This window comes from Pyrus communis, chromosome 12 (assembly GCF_041283825.1).
Source record: "Pyrus communis isolate YQ-2024b chromosome 12, ASM4128382v1, whole genome shotgun sequence".
NCBI classification, from domain to species: Eukaryota; Viridiplantae; Streptophyta; class Magnoliopsida; order Rosales; family Rosaceae; genus Pyrus; species Pyrus communis.
This window is the reverse complement of record NC_142576.1, coordinates 3,667,470-3,690,290: the sequence shown is the minus strand read 5'-3', so window position 1 is coordinate 3,690,290 and position 22,821 is coordinate 3,667,470. Positions and strand designations below refer to the sequence as shown.

Below are 22,821 nucleotides of genomic sequence, written 5' to 3'. Positions count from 1 at the left end.
AACATGGGATGGAGTGCACAAAAGGAGCACCCGCGCATCGCGGGCTACTGTCGTGTATGTGGTGTCTAGGAAAAGTGGGGCCTCAGAGTCACTGTCAACCGTCGGATCTATCTTCCACGTCACCCCACCATGGTCCTTTGTGATTGACTGATTGATCGTTGTTGATATTGGCGGTCAGAGGGGTCACTCTAACGTCCCCCGTCTTTTCACCCGTCCTCAGATTTTTGTCCGTCATTGGCGGTTGCGTCACCCACGTACGTTTTCTCCCTCCTGACTTGTCTGTCTCAGATGCCCTATTTCCTCACATTTCTCATTATTTGAGATTCTCTCTGCATCTCTGTGTTTGAAGTACAAAAATTCTAAAATCAGACCGTTTAAGAGAGAAAAAAATCACAAGTCTTTGAAGAAGGTTTCATCATAAAATCAATTGATAATATCGGAAGTAGGCAACCTCTTAGGCCATCTTTAACCAAGAGCTGGTCAAATGGCTCGTTTTAACCTTCTGACCCACAAAGATATTAATATTTTAATGAACATTACAAGAACATATTTGACTCTATCTCCAACCGAGGGTCAAATGACCATAAGGTTCGTTTTAGCTATGTCACAAAAAATCGTTTCCAACTAAGGACCAAACATAATTTATTATTTTAATTTAAAAACAACAACAATTTAAATTTAAAACTACAACTTAAATTTAAAAACTACAAATTAAATTTAAAAACAACATTAACTTAAATTTAAAAACTATAAATGGAATGGTGAAAATTATGTGAGAAATAGTGTAGGAATGACTTAGGTATTTATAGGAAAAAAAAGGGTTTAAATTCATTAAAAAAAAAAATTGAATACAACGGCTAGCTGACGTCAGCTAGCCGTTATATTCAAATTTTTGCCTACTATTCGTGTCGGTTATCAGGTATCCGTTGTATTCAATTTTTTGCCTACTATTCGTGTTGGTTATAACCTACACTATTGCTTTTATTCCTGTAGGTTATATTCGACAGTATTAATAAAAAATTTGGGCCAGACCTGGGCTGGCTGGAATGGGCTAGACGGTTGGCCCTTTCAAATTTCGTGGAGTCTACAAGCCCTCTGATCTAGTGCTCAATTGGAAAATATATAATTAAATTAATAGATAAATTAATGGAAAATATATAATTAAATTAAATAGTCTAAATATCTCATTCCACGACTTCAAATACAAAGATTCGGAGTGATCTCAACCTATTGGTGTGGGTCCCAAGAGACCATCACACGTGGGGTAATCTTTGGAACGTACGTGTCAAGGGACAATATAGAAGATTGCTGTCTTACTGTAGTCCAACAAACTTGATCAAATTTTCCATTTATTGGAAGCTAGCATGGTATCGAAAAAAAAAATGAAAAGAGATCTTATATTGAACTCTAAATCTAACTAATAACAGGTGATATTTTTGGCAAGACGATATTTAAAACTATTTTAAGTTACGAGTGGTAAGTTTGAGTTAGTGGCATCTTCAAATTATCGACAATGGTATAAAATTTTCTGTAATCTGTAAAACTTTCAATACTACTTTTAAAAACAAAGCGTAAAGTAGTTGTACTATTTTAGACAATGGAATGATTTGATCATTACTTGAGTACAATGAGACTTGAGAAATAATGACTTTAAGAAACGTTGTTCTACTAATGGGGTGGTTGTAATAATTCACTATGCATTTTAGTGAGCTACTTCGACACCACAAAATTACAGAAACTAGTTTTGTTGTTCTCGTCGTCGTCATTTCGTTAAGTTAGTTGGTTATACATAGCGCATTTGTTGATCAAAAGTGAGTTACACGCTAATTTATAATAAGAAAATTCTTATTTGCACGTGAACGACTGACCTTAACATAACTCTTTAACTCTTTAACACATGATCAAGAACATAAAGATTACTGAATAGGCTATTTCCAAATAGAAAACGTCATTCTAGTATTCAAATTCTAAACCAAATAATAAATAAATCTTTATTTTTTCAATATCGCTTGTACATTTAAAAAAAATTGAAGTGTTTCGCTTTTTTTCGTTGTCGAAATTGAACTCGTCGTTGTTAATTTTACAACTACCATATGTTTGATAAATCCCTTGTAAATATTCATTATTTAACTCTGAAAAAAACAAGCTGGAAAAAGAGGAGAAAAAAATAGAACAAAATAATCATTTTACTTATGTAAATATCAAGTAAAAAAAAGGAAGGAAATGAGAGAAAAGAAAAGAAAAATAAACCTTAAACTGCATGCAGGCTAATGCGCACCAGGTGTGCGTTGGTTGCTAACCTACGCACTCCCTGAACCAAACCCAACGGTCTGACGGGAGAACTCGACAGAGTGAACAGGAAACCGTACAAGGCGGTAAAATAAACCCAGCAAAAACCCAGCACTATTCAATTTACTACAACGATGGTGAAAAATCTGGTCCCCTCCCCTGCAACGAAAACCCTGACTTTTCACCCAGCTCTCCTCCTCCCCACCTCTCATCCTCCAATCACATCACGCCATCTATTCACCCAAACCCAATTCGTACTCTTTAATTCTGGTTGGATCGGAGCAATCTTGTGGGTGATAATCATCTCAAGGTTCTCCGAGGGTCTTCGTTGCTTAATTTAAAGGTAAGATCTTTCGATTTATTTGGTCTTCCTTATGAGTTTTTGCTGATTTTATTTGATTTTCTTATCTGGGTATTTCGATTCTTGCTCGATTGTTTCAAATTGTTAATTTTTCTGTGATTTTTATTTTGTTTTTGCCCAATTGTCGTGTTTTTGTGTGTGAATTTCTATGAATTTTGTTTTATAAGGGAATAAAGATGAAGTTTGTTCTTAATTTTGATGGGGGATTCAATTGATGTTAATATAATTTCTCCCGTTTGAGAATTTGGGATAATTGATTTGTGTTGAATTTTGCTTTCTTGTGATAATGTTCTGAAATCTAGCTTGGTTTTTGCATTTCCATGGTTGTACTTTCAGTGGAAGCATTGTTGTTCTTTGGGCAGAAAGATGTTTCCGGTGATCTTTTTATAACGAATTTATGATCACGGTTTAGATTTAGGAAACTTGAATTGATTCTGCAACCTTTCGGTTTAGCTCAGCGGACATTTTAGCTTTAGGAAAACGAAGATGATTTTGTGTTCTGCGCTACAGAGAATAGACTGTTTTGAACTAGTTATGTTTCGTTGACTACTAATTGAAGATTGAGAAGGGCTTCTTTGATTTCTTACTATCTTCGTCCGGTTACAATGTTTGCACTTATTGGTTTCCAAGATTGAAGATTTCAGTTGAATATCTCCTTAGTGTCTGTTGTTATGCTTATGCGTATGACATTTACAATCCCTAACTTATTGCTCATGACTTTCTCAGCTCCCTTTATGGGAAAATAAAGGCAGCAGTAGGATTTTGTTTCGGTTTTCTGATTACGATGGAGGGTTTTGGAGGTTTGGGATTCAGCGATGGAAGCAATGCTGTGAGGAAGAAAAGGAGTAACACGTCTCGTCGTCCTCGGAACGAGTCGCAGCTACCTTTGGATTGTCGTGATAATGTGTCATCAACTCCTTCTTCGGAAGATGTAAGCAAAAGTGATGAGAATAACGATGATGGTTCAATTACTCGAAAGAGAGACATTAATTTGAACTTATGCAGCGCAAGGGCTTCGTTTAGTAACATTATGGAAGCTGAGACTGTCCAGAATATGGATAAAGGTGAGGGAGGAGGTTCTGGAGAATCTGAGGAAGCTTCAAACGATGGTTCATTTCGAGGCAGTGATGAACATAGGCATAGGGGGATTGATTCCAAAAGGTCCAGCAAGGGTGCTCTTGCCCCTGCTAATTGGAAAGGCACAAACAAGCTTGGGCCTGGTGGAGTTGTTTCAGATGGCTCAGAGAATGAGAATAAAGTGAAAATGGTTAAGCTTAAAGTTGGTGGTGTTACACGCACAATTCAGGCCAAGTCTACATCTGGTGGTGCATCTACTGTTGGTCCGTCTTCTGTAAAATCTTCTCGCATTTCAGATGCCCCTCGACCACGCCAGAAGTTGATTCTTCAGGTTAGTCTGCCTTGAAATATTCTTCCAGATTTACTAAATTTGACTAGCACTGTGTGTGGCAAATCTGGATGTGATTTTATTTCAATATCCACATAGTTCAGGGAGACATCTTGAATTGGGTAGCATATTAATATGGACTGCTTTTACAAAAAATTAGATGAGATGGAAAGATTAATAACTTCAAATTTTCAAAATTTATTAGATATTTGATTGCTAGGTTGTCATTTTCTGTTCTAGTTTCTTGGATATCCTTCATTTTTTAGTTACTTCTTTTGGTTCATCTAGTCAATTCCTTGAGGTCTTTGGCTTCATAATTTCCCTTCCTTTCCTTCACACAAAAGGGTTTAGTTGTTTAATTAATAAGGTCATATAGAGATCAAGGATTATCAAGACTACATCTAACTCTATCACTGTTGCAGGAAGACTCAGATGATAGTCCTTCCCTTAGTTCAGATAAAGGAAGTGGGTTACGAGGAGTCCCACGGAAGGATACATCTAAAACTGTCACTCGTGTTGGGAAGGCTGAAGAACCTGTGCGCAAGAGCAAACGGGTCCCTAAGAGACGCATCCTGGATACGGTTGATGATGGAGATGATGATGACATGGAAGTTCGATACCTTGAAAAACTCAAAACATCTAAGGTCACCTCAGATTATACTGCTGAGTACAATGAGGATGAGGAAAGGAAAACTAGAAAAGAAAGGAAGATTTCGACTGTGATGAAGGGGAGTGGTATTGGACTAAGTGTAGATTTGGGAGATTATGGCTTACCAAGATCAGGCAAGGATGGTAAGAAGTCCAGAGTAGGAAGCGTATCTGATGATACTGATTATGTTGAAGAGGAAGAGGAACCTGTTTCTGATAGTGAGCATATTACTAAAAGCAAAAAATCGAGAAAGGACTTTGTTGAATCATCCTCATATAACAAGAAGGAGATGACAGTCACTACTCGTCAAAGGGCTCTTAACACTGGCAAAGATGTCTCTTCCAGCTCTGGTGCAGGTTTATTTGAGTTCCCAAATGGGTTGCCCCCGGCTCCACCAAGAAGTACGAGATTTTGTTTTTTTTTTTTTTTTTTTTTTCCTTTTCCTTTTATCATAAATAACTTCTGTTGAATACACACTGACATCTCTGATGATGGTAATTGTTGCTTTTACTGATAGAGCAAAAGGAGAAACCCTGCGCATTGGAGCAGCAAATCAAGAAAACTGAGGCGGCGGAGAGACGTAGGATGCAAGTAGAGAAGGCAACTCGAGAATCTGAGGTTTGGCTTGTCTTTTAGCTTGTTGTTTTGCCTGTGATATACATGTGTTAGAAAGAAGTTGCTTATCATTTTCTTTCAAATTTGGCCGTCTTAGGCTGAGGCAATCAGAAAAATTCTGGGGCAAGATTCCAGTAGGAAGAAACGAGAAGACAAGATAAAGAAACGGCAAGAAGATATGGCTCAGGTAACAGATAGCGTATAATAGCATCCTCTCTGTGTGTATCATGCGATAGATTCTTGATTAATGGTACATTCATTTCTTTTGCAGGAGAGGGCTGCAAATGCTTTCATACTTCCGCCGGATTCTGTCCGATGGGTGATGGGTCCATCAGGATCGGTTGTAACTTTCCCCAATGAAATGGGCTTGCCAGCTATATTCGATTCCAAGCCTTGCAGGTAAGAGCATTTGGAAATTCTAGATACTTATTTCTGTGATTATATGTAATTTCTTTTCTCAAATCTAGATACTGCTATAATTCTATTGCTGTCGTAAATGATGCATCTCTTCGATCTTGGACAATTCTATATCATCGTGCTTTTTTCTGAACCCACCCTTAATATTCAGCCTCCGCGACTGTTGGAGCCTTTTCATAGCGATTTGAGCTTTAAGTGTTTCTCAAATGTCTCAAACCTGGTTTTTAAGCACACATCTCTAGCTCCAGAAAACAAAATATATCATGAAGTTCATCGGATAATTTTTTGTTTTTTGTTTTTATGTTTATGCCGATTTCAGTTACCCTCCTCCCCGAGAAAAGTGTGCCGGACCATATTGTACAAATCCATACAAGTACCGGGATTCGCAGTCGAAGCTCCCTTTGTGCAGTCTCCGGTGTTACAAGGCAATACATGAAAAGATGGCCCCTCTATCTGCCTGTTGATTCTGTGAAACCGGCTTTGCAGACTTGCAGTTGCTGGATAGTCCGGCACCACTTCATATGTACTTTAATTACATTGGTGTGCTGTATATATGGAGGGAATTTGTATACACAAATCATACATAAAACTGCCTGCATATTCTGTAGAAAGTTCTAAGCTTGTTTGCGCGCTACAACAAACCGTGTCTTTGGCCAGGTTTCCCTCGTATGCTTGCATTGCATCGTATCCCACGTTTCATAAATAATGTATCTTAATCGTATGAACTTCATAATCAGAAACGTCCATGGATTTAAGAAAGATTTGCTTGGATTTATCCATGGTTTGTTTTTCATCTTCTTAAACTTCATTTGAAGATTATTCGCACAAAAAATTATCCTTCAAATGTACCAAGTAAATAAACGGTTCGTCTTGCATATGTTACTTGGTATTTACATCATTGTTTTGTTTTTGTCATTTGGATAGCTAAACCTAAACGGTCTTCGATTCAAATGATTTTATTTGTTAATTTTTTTTAGGGATGATAGTTAAGGGAGAGAGAAATTTTTTAAATGTCATATGAACTTGTACACTCGTCATATCAATTTTAAAAAATGTCATATGAACGAAACTATTAAATTGTCATCTCATTGTAATTCCTTTAAGTTTTCCATCATGTACCTTTTAGTGTACATTTTTAGTTGTTCACAATAAATTTTTGAAATGAATGTGACATGGTTGTTTTATTGGCCAAAATTTCTAGGTTAACCGTACATCATTGAAATACAATACAATGTGTATACAAAACGATAAAAAAAGGTGTCTCCTAAGTACACATCGGCACAAATTAAATATTTAAGGGAATATAATTAAGGGTAATTGCTAAAGGGATTCCTCGCTAAAAAATAATATTTGACTACTTAAAAATGTGTATGAACTCATATTTAAAAATCTTAGTTTTTTTAATCATAGAATTTTATACTTATACTATGAATCACACTGTAAAGATCATTTTTACAATAAATAAATTAAAACTAAGATTGTTTAGTCATCAATCTTTTACAAATACGATCTTTTTAAAGTGATTTATAATGTTATGATTATAAACATGAAGAACAATTTAAAAAAATTTTGAGGAGGAATTTATTATTCATTTGCTAAATTTTCGCGGATAAAAACCTCAAGAGTCCCTCGTGTTCGTGTCGTTCAGTCTGTCTTCTGTACCAGAAGCATCGGGTACGCGTCCTCCATGGCTAGACCTCCGAACAAGCACGGCCGCGACCAAGCTCTGGTATTTTCACTTCCCCTATCACTTCTTCCAACTATTTTAGCTAATACTCGACTTAATAATCTGTTTGGGAGGTGGGAAAGCTGAGGGAAAATCAGAAACTTACTGGCCCACTGAAGGATTATTTCATTTGGATTCTGAAATGTAATCAAACCCTAGAATTGATGATTGGGGTTACATGTGAAATTCAGTTTCCGATTCCCAAGTTTTCAACCAACAGAATGTAATTAAGTTTCGGATTAAGAGCTCATGTTTTGGTTTTTCGTTTTATGAATATGTTATTAGGTATTTAGTTAATGATTGTAGTGTATTGGGTTTTTCGTATTTTTTGTGCTGGTCCTCTGTTTCCAGGATTTCCAGGGGTTTTTGAGTGACTTGCAGGACTGGGAGCTTTCTCTCAAGGACAAGGACAAGAAAATGAGACCACAAGTTTCACAGCAGGAAAAGCCGGTAGCTTTTTTACACTTCTCATTGTAGCATGGCAACATTTCATAAATCGATGCGTAATTTGCGATTACTGTTTTGTTTTCGCTAAGCTGATGATTGGGTTGTTAATCTTGGATATGTTTTTGTATTGGAATTTTATGTAAGTGTTGTCTTTTCAGAAGACTAGAGATTCCGGGACCAGTTCCGAGAATTATGACTACTCAAGGAATTTTGATGCCATCAAAAGAATATCAAGTAGTTTGAGATCCGAAGATAGTCTTCCTGATGCTGCTTCAGAAAAAGAATTGGTAGGAGTTGATGATGTTATGCTGTAGTTATAAGTTTAAGACTGCAGGATTAAGATTACTCAGAACAACTGGGTCAATGTTGATGCTGATTGTGTTATTGCCTGTTAACTTATAGGGTAATGAGTATTTTAAGCAGAAGAAGTTTAAGGAAGCTATCGACTGCTATTCAAGAAGCATCGCTTTGTCCCCATCTGCAGTAGCGTATGCAAATAGGGGAATGGCATATATCAAAATCAAAAGGCAAGCGTTGCCCCATTCACTCTGTTTTGTTTAATAAGAGAATTCTTGCATGCAATTTTGTTTCTTTATTTATCTATTTCCGCTATTTTATAAAATGCAAGTTTGAGTTTTTGGATTCCAGTAGGCTTTCATAGTTTTCATATGGCTCTTACTAGGTACTGTACTTTTCTGAAGCATATGTGTTTTTTCATCTTGTTCTTTAGATTTCAGGAAGCTGAGGATGACTGTACAGAGGCCTTGAATTTGGATGATCGTTATATAAAAGCATACTCACGACGTGCAACAGCTAGAAAAGAACTTGGAAAGCTTAAAGAATCATTTGAGGGTTGGTTGAAAACTAAACAATGACCTTGTTTCCTGATATTATAATCTTGATCTGTCCGATGTAATGAGAATAGCCAACTGCAGATGCTGAGTTTGCCCTGAGGTTGGAGCCTCACAACCAAGAAATCAAGAGACAGTACACGGAAGCCAAATCTTTGTATGACAAAGTAAGTCAATTTCCACACACATCTGCAGTTGGTTCTAAGTTTCTACAATATATTATTGAAGGCCATTTTAGTAGTGTTGATTCACCCATGGAATTGTTACTTAAATCTTTAGAAAAACCTACCCTTGTGCGTATGTAAACTTTGAACTGTGTGCATGAATTAAGAGAGAGAGAGAGCATTTTAGCATTCCCTGTTCGTTGTATAATTTCTGCTAGTACAACTATTATATTTACATGTTAGGCATGCTTAAGAATCTGAGATAAACTTGCCTTGACTTTTTAGAGGTCTTTTGCATGCCTAATCCAGGCTTGAGTCGAACTTCGTGCTTGTTTTGTCGGTACAAACTTTTGCTAGATGGAGTTAAGTTAGAATGGCTTTTCATGGTTTAATATCATGGTTATTCATAGGTTATTTCATTGAATTATTGGGTTTACTCATTGTCATTGTTAATTGCCAGTCAAATCTTCAGAAGGCATCTGGAGCACTGAAAAATTCTGTACAAGAAATGCAGAAAAGGGGAAAGTCGGATACCAAAGTAAATGGAAAAGGCATCCAGCCTGTCTCAAGCAAAGCTCAAATAACAGAAATAACTGCAGTTCAAGATCATACTAAGGTATGAAGGATTGGTCTTTTGTTGGCCCTTTTACTTCATTTTTGTTTCGTTGTAATTGATTTTTCTTTTTGTTCTTAGTACTAATAAGTAAAATAGACTAGTTTATGAAGCCGTATTCAACTGCATTTGTTAGCTTCCTACCAGACTTATACGTCAGTTACTCCTACCTTGTCTTTTTATCATAAAGGCATTATCTTCTTATTTTTAATTGCTTTTGTATGATTGTTTTGTAGGGAGATAATACAAATAAGAAGCAAGAGGTGAAGGCATCGGTACAAGAGCTTGCTTCTCGAGCTGCTTCCAAAGCAAAGGTTGTAGCTGCAGAGAAAAACATCACCCCACCAACTACTGCATATCAATTTGAGGTTTCTTGGCGAGATCTCTCTGGAGATAGTGCTCTGCAGGCTAGTCTGTTGAAGGTCTGAAAAGATATTCTTGTGCTTTACTTTCATAATTTAGAATTCCAAAATCAAGATTCATGTGTTCTTTCTGTCGTCTCAAAGTGGGTGACCTTTAGTGTGTTTGTTTTGCATGATGGTCATCCATTTCGTTGACCACTGCCATCCAAGAGGTTCCCAATTAAACCTATTTATATTAACAAGTTCACATTTCCATTAAGGAGTGAGATAATTGTATGTATAGTTAGTATTTGCTTAGGAAATCATAACTAATTCTGACTTTCCATACCGGTTTCATGTTAGTTTTGTTCATTTTCCATGCAGTCTATATCTCCTAGTGCATTGCCACAGATATTCAAAAATGCTTTGACTGTTCCCATACTAATTGACATTATCAAATGCGTGGCGACCTTTTTTGTGTAAGTAATGCTTTGTATGTTATCAGTATATTTTTCTTGTTGAGCTTGATGAAATGGCCTTATGTCCACCTTTGATTTCTCTGGCAGTGAAGAAATGGAACTGGCCGTCAATTATTTGGAGAACTTGACCAAGGTTCCAAGATTTGACACACTCATCATTTTTCTGTCATCCTCAAACAAGGCCGGTATGCATCCTTACAGTTCAAATTGTTCCTTGAAATGCTAAAAAGCTAAGAGTAACCTAGTTTTCAAATGTTATTTTCGTTAGAGCATGTCTAGTCAATGTGGTTTTGAGAAACCAGAAATGGCTATAGGGCAAGGTCTCCTAATGTGTCACAAGTTTATCGTTTACTACGTGCTCATATGCTGGATTGAGCTTGGTTTCCTGCCTATCTTAATGGGGTTTAGGTTTCATATTTTCCGTTAGTTGCATATCGTAGAGTACAACGTGTAACAGACTAACCCAATAACTTTGCAAACAGATCTTGATAAGATATGGGATGAAGTGTTCTACAATGAGGCAACTCCAATCGAGTATGCGGAGAAGCTTGGTAACCTGCGTGCAAAGTACTGCCTCAAGCGATGAAAAAAACCGAAATTTTGCCTCATCTGTAAATTGAATTTGTAAAACCAAGCTTTTTACATAACTTTCAGGAAGAAGATTATTGCTATTTCTGTATTTCATGTGACCGTGAAGAAAACGTGCATTTGTGAGCGTCTATGTTATGTTGGTTGGACCTTCGTACTCTATTGTTCAGTCACGTTCAACCGGGGGTCCAAAAAGTTAATGGCGATGACCTACTTCTTCATGTCCCTACTTATAATTGACTACCTTAATTATTAATCACCATGGGGTGGTTAGTGGTTAGGCCCGTATCCATACGGTCTATTCTGAGTTTGATTTCTAGCGCTAGTAAATTGTATGATGATAGCTAAGAAGAGGTTAAATGCTTCTGTGAATCTTTTCGATTCTGAAATAGTGGACTACCGTAGCTCTCCTTTTTTATCAAAAGAAACATTAAACAACATATTTGAGATCAGAGTCACCACCATGAGTATATGGGGAGGACCCCGGGGTCTTCTGGATTGCACACGTGGTGGTCACGTGCCATTCACAATCATGAATCACCTACCACTTTCGTTTCGTGTTAACCCCGCTACAATGAGCAATGAGAAATTTTTCGGTTTGATTTTTTCATCCTTACGTGATATCACTCTTTCTTTAATTTATTACAAGTTACGAAGCCTAAATCGTAAGCATTATTTTTTGCAAGGTCATTCATATAAAAATAATCCGTCCCCTCAATTTATGAGTCCATTAATAGACTTTTTTTATATCCGTTCTAAAAAAATATCCATACTATTTCATTAAAATTAGTATGAAAATCAAGAATAACAACGTTTAAAAGAGAAGAGAGGGTTTTACATTGATCTTTTTCCCTGTGAGGAGTCTGTTGCAAGCCTACAACTCATTCACCCTCTTTAATGAAATTGCTTAGACTCTTTAAGTTTATATGGCGATGAACAATACAAATAAAATTACTTTGATTGTAGAACATATAATTCTAGGAACAGAACGATCATCCTTGCTCAAACATTTTAAGGATCCTCATAAGACTTCCATGGACTTTTTTTTTAGATCTCAAGTGATCTTGAAACCATCCCGATCCTTCTACGAAGCAACCTATGGCAGATACACTCAAAATTTCTTCAACGAACAAAAATCATTATGTCACAAAAGTCTTGGATAAGATTAATCAAATCAATTTGGGCTAACCAATTGCTCGAAAAAGAAGACAAAGCTTAATATACAATATATGCAGATGTTGACTACCTGCATTAACATGCAAATTATGATTCCTATGAAAGCAACTTTTTGGTCTAGTTGTTGATTTTGATCAAATATGGGCATTATTTTAGCAAACCAAAAAGATTATTGGGAAAGATTTTTAACCCAAAAACCAAGTAAGCGTGGGGTTCCTCACTTTATTTGTACTCTTTTGGGGGGTTTCCCCTCCTTTGTCCTGAACAATATGGGGCATCGCATATAAATTTGTTTCAAACTGTTAATCATGTTTAACTTGTTACCGGTCCGCTGTTTAAACTATTACCTGTCCACAAAGAAAATATTTATCTATTACATATTTTTGGCACTTTAAAAAAAATTAAATATAGAAAGATTGAAATGACATAATTAAATTTCTGAAGTGTCAATAACAATTCATAATAAATTCGTGAAACAAGAAAAAAATATGCAACTTCATGGTAAACGTTTTAACATCGAGATGTTCTTAACTCCCTAGTTTCTTCAATCAATTAAGTAAACAGTCATTCCATTAAATTATTCGTTAATGATCCAATTTGGCACATGACTATTTTCTAGTAAATGCTTATGCAACTAGATTATAACAGTATCTAAAGTCGATAACGTAAAAAGTAAAAACGCATGTATGCTCTGACTTGAAATAACGGTTAACGCCTAACGCTTAACGCAATGTCACCCTACAGAATTTAAAAAACACAAAGATCTCCTTGTCCATTGCATATTTGAGTTCAAAGGAAAGTCTAGACCCAAAAAGAGTTCAAATAAAAGGTTAGTTCTTTTAGGGTTCCTTAGATTTAGACCTTTACAACTCTTAAATTCTTGACAAAAACCCACATGAATGATAACTTCTAAACAAAATCTAAATTTTGAATATGATGCCACGTTAAATAAAAGGCGTCCATGAATTTGTGTTTATTTAGCTATATACGGACATATATTCTACATTATGTATACTAATACCATAAAAAGAAGTAGGTAAATTAATTTTGTTAAAAATTAAAAAAGCAGATACATTAACTTTGTAAAAATTCAAAGATAGGTACACTATTTTCATATAAAATAAACAGTAGGTAAGTTATTTTCATGGTAGGTAAATTATTTTCATATAATTATACAGTAGATATTGTTGAAATTAAACACTAAATTAGGTATATTCAAATTGAAATATATTGTTGAAATTAAAAATAATACCAAATCAATTCCTATATCTAGAACCAAATTTCATGGCTACAATACCTTGCCAAATTCAATGCACTTGATCAATTAAAACGTAATTACAAGACCTTTCCATATTGGCTTAGATGAGAGTATATTAGGAATCCAAAAAATATAAAATTGACACACACACTTAATTTGGTAAGTTGCTTAGTCGAATTTTAATTATTGAGTTTTATTCAAATAAATATGATATGACGGGTTATTGGTTAAAAAAAAAAGAGAGTTTTGAGGGGGAAAGTTAAATTTTCAGGTTCTTTTATGCCCCTACCATTCACAAAAGCTAGGAAAAAAAATCATTCAATTGGATTAGTGTTTGTTTAAGATTAATTAACACAATCCAACGTTTTTTTGGTTGGACAAAATCTTACCTCCTAAATTAGCTAAGTATTCAAACATCAAAAACCAATAAAGGACAGTTTTGTAGTCTTCCAAGTTCTGACAAACCCAACAAAGTCCCCTTTTTTCAGTGCGAGGGAAGAAGGGGAGGAGAGAAAACTGACAACCCATCACGTGGACTGAAGCAGCTCAACTCTCTCTCTCTCTCTCCCCCATGCTCACTTGTTCTTCTGTTTAAACCCCCATTGGAGGTAAAATTTTCCCTACCCAGATCTGCCTCTGCAAAAACAAAGGTGAGTTCTCGGCTTGTTTACTTCATGTTTTTCTCTGTAATTTTCTTCTGGGTTTCTGTTTCTTCTATCAAAGTTGAAGACTTTACACGTTTACTTGGATTTCTATGTTCGTTTCGATTCTGGGTTGTCATTATTGGCTTGTTATGGTTGTTTTATGCTTTTATTTGGTTGTGATCAGTTTTTTTTTTTTTTTTTTTTTTTTCATGTTTGTTTCTCCTGTGATACAACTTTTGTGTGTACTTGTTCATGTTCATATCAATGCAGTCTCGGATGATCTCCTATCAGCACCCTTTTCTCCTTTGGTCTGTGTAAATAACCGAGGAAGATAAAATTTCTCTTTATCTACCTCTTTCCTTCCTTACATATTTCTTGTTGGGTGTTTTTTCCTTGTGTTTTCTCTTTGTACTTAAAAATATTAGATTGTAGTGTCTGAGTATGTATAGTATATTTTATTCTGTATGATATGGGATTTTCTGCTGGGATTGTAAAGTTCCTGTTTTATGTATTTTGTTAGGTTAGTTGAACTGTGCTATTCATGTCCCCAGGGAATAATTTTTGGGTTTTTTTTGCAATCTGTTTTTTATTCTCATTTTTTTTTTTTCCAATTTGAGTAATGCTAGGGAGACTAAATTTAGAGACTAAAATTGCAAACTAAATGATGTGTTACCAATAGAAATGAGCATGTCTATCAACGCTTAAGTAATAAACCAATTATCAACTTACATGTCCTTTAGTTTCCAAAATTTAGTCTCCAAATTCAGTTTCCTTAGCATTACTCTTTCAATTTTTCAGGAAATGGGGGTCATCTCCAGAAAGCTGTTCCCAGCGTGTGAGAGTATGTGCATATGCTGCCCTGCTATGAGGTCAAGATCTAGACAACCCGTTAAGCGTTACAAAAAGCTGCTTGCCGAAATCTTTCCCAAGTCTCCTGTGAGTATAAAACTATATTAAACCCTTTGATTTTAAGACATTGCAGACAGACATGTTGTGAACGGCAGATAGTAGTTGGTAATTTTGACTTCTTGATCATGTGCCTTGGAGTTGGTATTTGTAGAAAAAATCATACTTTCTACTTTCCGTTCCAGTTGTTTATCTAGTTTCTCATTCTTGAACATTATCCCTCCATTTTTTATTAGAACAATTGAAATTAATAAGAAAGTAGGTTTTGATGCTTGAGGAAGGGATTTTCAATTGAAATTTTTATGTTTCATTTGTCCTTTAATTATTAAGTCTGAATGGAGCTTAGATATCATCCTTATTTTCCCAACGGGTCTTTCCTTGTATATCAGCAGTACATTTATGCCCATAGTACATGGTGTATGTTTGTGTGTGTGTGTGTGTGTGTATGGCAATCTTCTCTTGTTAGGCTTATGTCTAAATGATTATGATGTTATCACGATTGAGAATCTAGCGACATGTGATACCTGATTGTTTGGAAAGAGAAACTTGTTCTATCTATACATGAGGTTTAGAATACTTGGACCCAGGGACTCAATTAAGCCAAAATTGAGTGTTGAAAGTTTTTTTGACCAGCAAATAACAGAGCATGCTCCCCAAGGAATTGTTTGCTAGTCTATATAACTATATTAGATCGAAAATTTTATTCTATGTATGCTTTTCTCATCAGTAGCTGGCATACTGAAGTTAAGTGTTCCAAAATTTTCAGGATGGCCCTCCCAATGAAAGAAAAATTGTTAAGTTATGCGAATATGCTGCCAAAAATCCTTTTCGAATCCCAAAGGTATGAAATTTTCTATCCCATTTATTTATGTCTTGGTCAATAAAAGTGAGCTTACCGTAAATTGATTGCCTACGGCTGAGGCTATTATTAATCCATAAGTTGTTACTTATTTTTTCAACAGATTGCCAAATATCTTGAAGATAGATGCTACAAAGAGCTTAGATTGGAGCACATCAAATTCATCAATATTGTTGTGGAGGCTTACAACAAGTTGCTTTGCCTGTGTAAGGAGCAGATGTAAGTCTTAGCTGTTTCCTTTCTCTCTCTCACCATTTAATAGAGGTCTGTTAGTGATTTTTGTGGAAAAAAAAGTCTGTTTGATGATTATCTCGTGGATGGAAACTATTTTTGTGTGATTGGCTAGTTACCAAGTCACAATTTCACTTTGTGCTCTTTTAGATTTGTGCCCATTAATGGTGTTTTATGTGCTCTCTCGCTCACTCTTCCTTTTATTTTCACTCCAGCCTCTTTAAAGTTGTTAAATGGAGGGAATTCTTTTTTGCATGAAATTCTCTTGTTGTATTGAATATATTTCGTATCTTTCAGGGCATGTTTTGCAGTCAGTCTGGTGCATGTGGTCACTGAGCTCCTGGACAACTCTAAGCAAGATGCTATGCGCATACTTGGATGCCAAACCCTAACGAATTTCATCTATAGTCAGGTGATTCCGAAGTTACACTCTCTAAATAGTTGTTTGGTCTGCCTATCAATGGTGTGTCGTAACTCTATAGGTTGACAATGGTGTATATATAATGGTTGATATTACCTATGTCATTTCTTATTATGTTAATGGATGGTTGGAATATTCAGTTTTCTGTACAAAATTAATACATATGATTAACCTATTGTTACATTTGTTGATGCAATCACTGAACAGACAGACGGCACTTACACACATACCATTGAGAGTTTGGTTCACAAAGTATGTAAGCTTGCACGTCAAAGTGGTGAAGTTCATCAAAGCTTGAGAGCATCAAGTTTGCAATGCCTTTCAGCCATGGTAGTTTTATGATTTGACTTATTGAAACTCTTAAGAACTGTTTTTCTTTTCAGTTGGAACAATCTTAATTTGATAAATTTCCACCTTGGCAGGTGCGATTCATGGCAGAATTTTCATATATTTTTGTTGATTTTGATGAGGTTAGTTTTTTTCCAGTATCATTCTTTCAAGCTATTAAAAATGTTTCAGTGATTATTGTTCTTATACAAACTTTTTGGGGCATTTAAATGTCTAATTAGTTGTTGCACTAGTCCTTCCGAAATCAGATATCAAGCTAGTGGCACCACTCTTTCATAAATATTGAGCATTGCAAACCTTTTTCTCGTGAGTGCAGATTGTACATGTCACCTTGGATAACTATGAGCCAGATACACATAATGAAGATGATGAGAGAGGGCAGCCACATCATAATTGGGTGGATGAAGTGGTTCGAAGTGAAAGCAGAGTTGGTGTAGTTGGCGATGACGCTAGCCCTAGCTGCAAGATCATCAGGCCACGACCAGAAAAGAAGGATCCTGCTCTTCTGACAAGGTAGGAGTTATTGGAAGTCTAAAAGGGAGGTGTTGTAGTTGTTGGTTGATACTTGGAATTGTATACAATGCTAATTGCATTTTGCTTTGATCCATTTGCCCTTTTGTAATACTTTTGGTTCATTGTTTCAGAGAAGAGATGGAAACACCAAAAGTGTGGGCTCAAATTTGTATTCAGAGAATGATAGAGTTATCCAAGGAGAGCACAACACTGCGCCGAGTATTGGATCCAATGTTTGTCTACTTTGATTCTGGGCACCACTGGGTTCCTCGACAAGGGTTGGCCATGCTGGTTTTGTCTGATATGTCATACTTTATGGAGGCTTCAGGTATCTTGATATTTTTTGCAAAATTACATACGTAAAACCCTTTACTGGGATGCTAATTTCTAATGTCAACATTTGGCTTCAGGGAATCAGCAGTTGATTTTAGCCTATGTGATCCGTCATCTTGACCACAAAAACATTTCGCATGATCCGCAACTCAAATCTTCTGTCATTCAAGTTGCTAGTGCTCTGGCTAGCCAGATTCGATCTGGTGCAGTGTTGGCAGAAATTGGATTTGTGTCTGACCTATGTAGGCATTTGATGAAGAGTCTTCAAGCCACTGCTGAATCAGTTGGAGAGCAAGAATCAAACATTAACATCATGCTACAAAATTCCATCGAAGACTGCTTACTAGAAATTTCGAGAGGAGTAAGTTTTATACTTGTTGGTTTTTGTAGTCGCTGCAGTATGTGGTGCTTCTATTATTACTAAAAGCCTGCGCTGGTTATTTTAATAGATTGGCAACGTACGACCACTATTTGACATGATGGCTATAACTCTGGAGAAGCTTCCATCTGGAATTGTTGCTAGGGCTACCATTGGATCATTAATGATTGTTGCTCACATGATCTCATTAGCATTGATCTCTTCACGTACACAGCAGGTGAGGGAACTTTGAGTAGTTTGCTGCTTTTGGAGGTTTTTATGCATTCCTGCCCTCTCTTTTCCTGGATTGATCACATAATTGAAAATTGTATTAGGGAAGGCTAGCGCTGATCTTTGATTCAATGGCTTCCGGTGACATAAATTGAATTTGTACGTAAGGGAGATGTAAATTGGTAGATATGTAATTCGTACTTATATAAAAATTGGTTCACACTTTTAAATAACATGTATTTAATTTAATTGAAGAACATGCTTCCAGTACTGTGATAAATTGGTTTTATAAGGAACAGCATCTACTAGATATGACTCATGAGTCATGGCAGAACGTACATTATTGTTCTCTGCTATTGTCTTTAAAATACGGCATACTGAACCATTTTTCATTTTTGTCTTTGTAGGTGTTTCCCGAGTCCCTTCTTGTCCAACTTCTGAAAGTCATGGTGCATCCAGATGTTGAGGTCCGTGTTGGAGCACACCAGATATTTTCTATTCTTCTCATTCCAAGTTCTAACCGGTCCCGACATGAAGCTTCATCTCTACCATCTGGTTTTGGATACCAATCAAGGGGATGGCAGTCGAATACAGCATCTACCTTTGCTTCAATCACAACCAGACTTGAAAAGCTAAGGAAGGAAAAAGATGGCCCCAAATCCGAAAAGCACGGGAACAATAATGCTTGTGATGATTTTAAAGATAAAGAGACTGCTGAAGAAGACTGGAAGCAGGGGCGTAACCGAAAAAATTCCCCTAATTTTTACAAAATTAGCTCTATTATTGACTGGACGGCTGGAACCATCAGCTTAATAGAGCCAGTAAGATATTAAGAAGTTTAATTATTTTATAACTGGTAACATTTGGAGAGTACTTTCGCTTGCTTGACTAAGTTGATACGTTTGGGTTTGTTGTTTTCCTCAGGATCCGTATGTTATGAAGTTTAGTGAGGATCAAATATCACACTTGCTGTCTGCTTTTTGGATACAAGCCAATCTCCCAGATAATTTGCCTTCAAATATTGAAGCTATAGCCCATTCTTTTAGTTTAGTGCTTATTTCTTCACATTTGAAGGTAAAGTTTTTTTTATTTACATTACATGTTTTTTCTTCATTTATGTCTTGTATTATGTTTCTATTCTTCCCGCTTCACCTTTACACCTCTATTAGGGACCATGGCCATGACGGCATGGTTGAGTGTTTCTGTAGTTGCTTACATTTTTTTTTTTTAATTTGTAATTTTGCAGAATCCAACAGACAACCTTATGGTTCGTTTCATTCAACTTCTGCTGTCTCTGAGGAATATATCCCTTGATTCTAACAAAGGTATGGGCAGCAAAAAATCCTTAAACAGTCATTACTTCTGATGAAAAGGGTTAAGTTGTGATTAAACTTCTTAAATGCTTGGCAGGGACGTTGCCTCCAGCATGTCGGAGATCTATGCTTGTACTATCGATTGGCATGTTGATGTTTGCGGCTAAGATCTATCACATTCCTTTGCTTAAGTCATTAATACCGTATGATGTGAGTATACCTTATCCTCATCCTGAATACTCTTGCTATTTAGAAACTATGTGCAGCAATATGATCATAGTGTGACATTTTCTAGCTTTTAAGTGAAAGGAGCGTTAGAGCATATTATAATTTTAACAAATCTCCTTAATCTTTCAGATTCAGGTTGATCCATATTTGGGCATCAGTGATGATCTTCAGATTTATGTAAAGCCTGATGCAGATGTTAGTAAATATGGATCTGTTACCGATAACCAGATGGCTTCATCATTACTATCTGATTTGCGGAACAAAATATACGAATCAGACAATATCATGATGGAAATTTTGATTCAGTTTCTATCGAAGGTTTCTGAGGTATGATGGCTAACTATGGACCACAATTTTCTTCTTTCCTTCTCTGCCACTCTCTCTCAATCACGCGCGCACACATGCACGCACACATACAACCAGACGAATTCTGATGTGCTTGGTTTTCTTTTTAAAGATGAAGGCAGAAGATGTGGCGAAGCAACTTTCAGAGTCATTCACACCTGATGATGTATTCATGTTTGGCCCACAGTCAATGCTTGACTTTGACCAAAATCAAATGCCAGGCCATTCGAAGGAATCATCATTTGATGGGGTATACTCTTTAGTCTAGCTTTTCTTGCTACTGCTGGAGTGACGTTCCACATTGATCACAACCATGTATCATGCCAATTCAGAAAAACAACGATAACAATTATAGCATTAAAAGTATGAGCATTCTCAATGACTTCACCTCATGTTGCAGGAATTTCCGACAAATTCATCAGAGGAGGATGATGCAACAAGTGAAGCATCTGTTGCTGACCTCTCTCGTTTCATTCCCAGAATGCCTACATCCTCCTCTGTGCCGCCCCATGTTATCAGCATTGGACAGCTGATGGAATCGGTAACCACGTGCACCCTATCCCACCTCCCTCTGTGTCTACAAGCATCTTTGTGTACAAAAGAACACAACCACATATACAACAAGATTTGAATCATTTGACAGTTGTCAGGTTCTTGACATCTTGTATTTGTACATTTGACAAAAACTGAACAAAATTGTTTTTAGGCACTTGAGGTAGCCGGTCAAGTAGCGGGAACAGCTGTCTCTACATCACCTCTCCCCTACAACACCATAGCAAGCCAGTGCGAAGCCCTCGGCACAGGGACAAGGAAGAAACTCTCGAACTGGTTGGCCCATGAAAATTATCAGAGCAGTGTCTCGGACAGAATCTTTCCAGCATTTCCTGCAGATGGACGCACAGCACTCCAGAAGGTCGGGCGTTGTTTGATTTCCCTACTCTCTCTTTTTCGCTTGTTACAGTGAATTGCATTGTGGACATGCTTATGGAAGAATTGTTGAGATACCACACGGGACAGTTTGGTTTTTCAGAATCTCTGATATTTAAATTCCTTTCCATGAAAGCAACTGTGTAACGTAGCAATGTACTTGTTTTTATGCTTTATTTGATGTTCGACGCGCATGTTAATTTTCATGCAGATAACGAGTGACATTGGACCTGCTCATGGAGCTGCATCGGCACAAGATCCCTGGTTGGCTATGAGGCTGCCTCCTGCTAGTCCATTTGACAACTTCCTCAAGGCAGCTGGGTGTTAGTATGTAGCTTGAATAGTAATCGATGTTGTAAAGTATTAGGCAGTATCTTGGGATAATTAGCTCTAAATTTAGACGACTCTGATCATCTGACTTGAGGGCTTCCATGCCCAATTTATCGACAGTTATGTCGAACTTTTTCCTGTAATTGAGCTAGAGTTACACAATGTAGCATGTTCTTTGTAGTTTGGAGTATGCATCTCTCTCTCTCTCTCTCTCTCTCCAGAAAATCCTTGCTATTCAGATGCTCGCATGTAACATGTTGTATGCTACATTCATGTGATGAAATAGATAGAAAAAAAAGAATTTATTTGACGAGAGTGATAGACAAAAAATAGATACAACACCGATACGTGCATACACATTCACATCTCATCAAACCATATCTATAATCATAAAACAGCCGAAAACAGCTCGTAATGCTTTAAATATTTAATCCTCTTTGAGGGAAAAGCCTATGGAAGTCAGCAACTGAATTGCACCACTGACTCTGATGCATAGGTTAATCAGTCATGTCAAGCCTTGCTTTCCTTTCGCCGGAAAAAAAAAAAAAAAAAAACCATATAAAATCGCTTATTCTTTCGATTGCCACCGTAATTATTTTCTTAAAAAATGATTTTCGCACACTTATTTGTCCTTAATTTCTTTTGTTAGTTTTGGAGGTAAATTAATGGGCCAATCATGCTTTGAAAAGAGTCATGAGAAACTGGTCAAGGTAGGAAAAATACTTCTACGATATGATTCCAATAGCGAAAGAATAGAAATCGAAAGATGAGAATGACGACATTGAAACAACGAAACATCTGTTGTTGGTAACCAAAAGAATACTATTCCCTATATGTGTGAACCCCTCACATGAATTTTAGGTACAATATGATTGATGGACTATGCTTGACACACCATCATATCTATTTACCTCTTTATGACATCTCCTTTTTCATTGCATACACTTAGATGCCGTATCTTGCAAGGGAAAGTCACAAACCCTACCTATTTTGGGTGCCCAAAAAAGCAACGAGAGCTATGTTTATAAAAAATCAGTGAATAAAAATTGTGTATCTTTCTATGTGATTGATTGTGTAGCTGTAATTGCAGCCAGCTGTTGTTGGTTGTTTGATTTTTTTTAAGTAAAGAAAAATTAAGCGAGATTAGTCATTGATTCTTTGCTTGTTATTGTGGAAAGTACTCGGAAAGTGTTACAATTACTAACCTAATTCCGGTTGCCCTTCTCTTCATGTCAGTACTCTTTCATGGTACATCTGAATTCAATATCACGTGGCCACAAGTGGTCTCTACTTCTAATAGCTGGCTTGTTAAATAAGAACTCATGCGAAACGAGTACGCTTTCATGTTAGTGTCTCAAATTTATTTCGGCTTTTGTTTTCGTGTTTCAAATGTATTTTGCTTTTTATTAATTACCTTAGTGTCCCAAATTTATCGTGTACGTGATCATCAATAAA

At 36.4% G+C, this 22,821-nt stretch overlaps 3 protein-coding genes across 11 annotated transcripts; all 3 read left to right on the top strand.

Annotated features, from left to right (window-relative positions):
- Positions 1-2,329: 2,329 nt before the first annotated feature.
- On the top strand, positions 2,330-6,377 carry LOC137744790 (HIT zinc finger and PAPA-1-like domain-containing protein). 3 transcript variants are annotated; one of them, XM_068484586.2, is made up of 7 exons: positions 2,330-2,632; positions 3,377-4,058; positions 4,478-5,105; positions 5,222-5,322; positions 5,417-5,506; positions 5,591-5,718; positions 6,056-6,377. In XM_068484586.2, the coding sequence occupies exons 2-7, from the start codon at positions 3,435-3,437 to the stop codon at positions 6,198-6,200; spliced, it is 1,716 nt and encodes a 571-aa protein (XP_068340687.2). In that variant the 5' UTR covers positions 2,330-2,632; positions 3,377-3,434; the 3' UTR covers positions 6,201-6,377. The 3 variants fall into 3 exon arrangements, with proteins under 3 accessions (XP_068340687.2, XP_068340688.2, XP_088537474.1); XM_068484587.2 differs by having other exon boundaries at positions 2,420-2,632; positions 3,399-4,058; XM_088681348.1 differs by lacking the exon at positions 2,330-2,632 and adding an exon at positions 2,650-2,701.
- A 919-nt stretch (positions 6,378-7,296) lies between these two features.
- On the top strand, positions 7,297-11,166 carry TPR5 (Tetratricopeptide repeat (TPR)-like superfamily protein). Of its 4 annotated transcripts, none has more exons than XM_068485754.2 (11): positions 7,297-7,465; positions 7,814-7,912; positions 8,068-8,196; positions 8,312-8,436; positions 8,640-8,761; positions 8,845-8,927; positions 9,385-9,540; positions 9,774-9,959; positions 10,263-10,357; positions 10,445-10,542; positions 10,840-11,166. In XM_068485754.2, exons 1-11 carry the CDS (start codon positions 7,424-7,426, stop codon positions 10,941-10,943), a joined length of 1,239 nt encoding a protein of 412 aa, XP_068341855.2. In that variant the 5' UTR covers positions 7,297-7,423; the 3' UTR covers positions 10,944-11,166. The 4 variants fall into 4 exon arrangements, with proteins under 4 accessions (XP_068341855.2, XP_088537970.1, XP_068341856.2 ...); XM_088681844.1 differs by having other exon boundaries at positions 7,307-7,465; positions 7,844-7,912; positions 8,071-8,196; XM_068485755.2 differs by having other exon boundaries at positions 7,307-7,465; positions 7,844-7,912.
- Positions 11,167-13,685: 2,519 nt separating this feature from the next.
- Positions 13,686-21,546, top strand: LOC137745057 (protein SEMI-ROLLED LEAF 2). Of its 4 annotated transcripts, XM_068484924.2 has the most exons (21): positions 13,821-14,029; positions 14,650-14,728; positions 14,822-14,959; positions 15,696-15,770; positions 15,892-16,007; positions 16,317-16,431; positions 16,648-16,770; positions 16,863-16,910; positions 17,105-17,301; positions 17,433-17,629; positions 17,712-17,995; positions 18,084-18,230; positions 18,631-19,044; positions 19,148-19,297; positions 19,470-19,548; positions 19,634-19,746; positions 19,894-20,091; positions 20,222-20,359; positions 20,510-20,650; positions 20,816-21,022; positions 21,248-21,546. In XM_068484924.2, exons 3-21 carry the CDS (start codon positions 14,825-14,827, stop codon positions 21,362-21,364), a joined length of 2,994 nt encoding a protein of 997 aa, XP_068341025.2. In that variant the 5' UTR covers positions 13,821-14,029; positions 14,650-14,728; positions 14,822-14,824; the 3' UTR covers positions 21,365-21,546. The 4 variants fall into 4 exon arrangements, with proteins under 4 accessions (XP_068341023.2, XP_068341025.2, XP_088537972.1 ...); XM_068484922.2 differs by lacking the exon at positions 14,650-14,728 and having other exon boundaries at positions 13,686-14,029; XM_088681846.1 differs by lacking the exons at positions 13,821-14,029; positions 14,650-14,728 and having other exon boundaries at positions 14,753-14,959.
- The last annotated feature ends 1,275 nt before the right edge of the window (positions 21,547-22,821 follow it).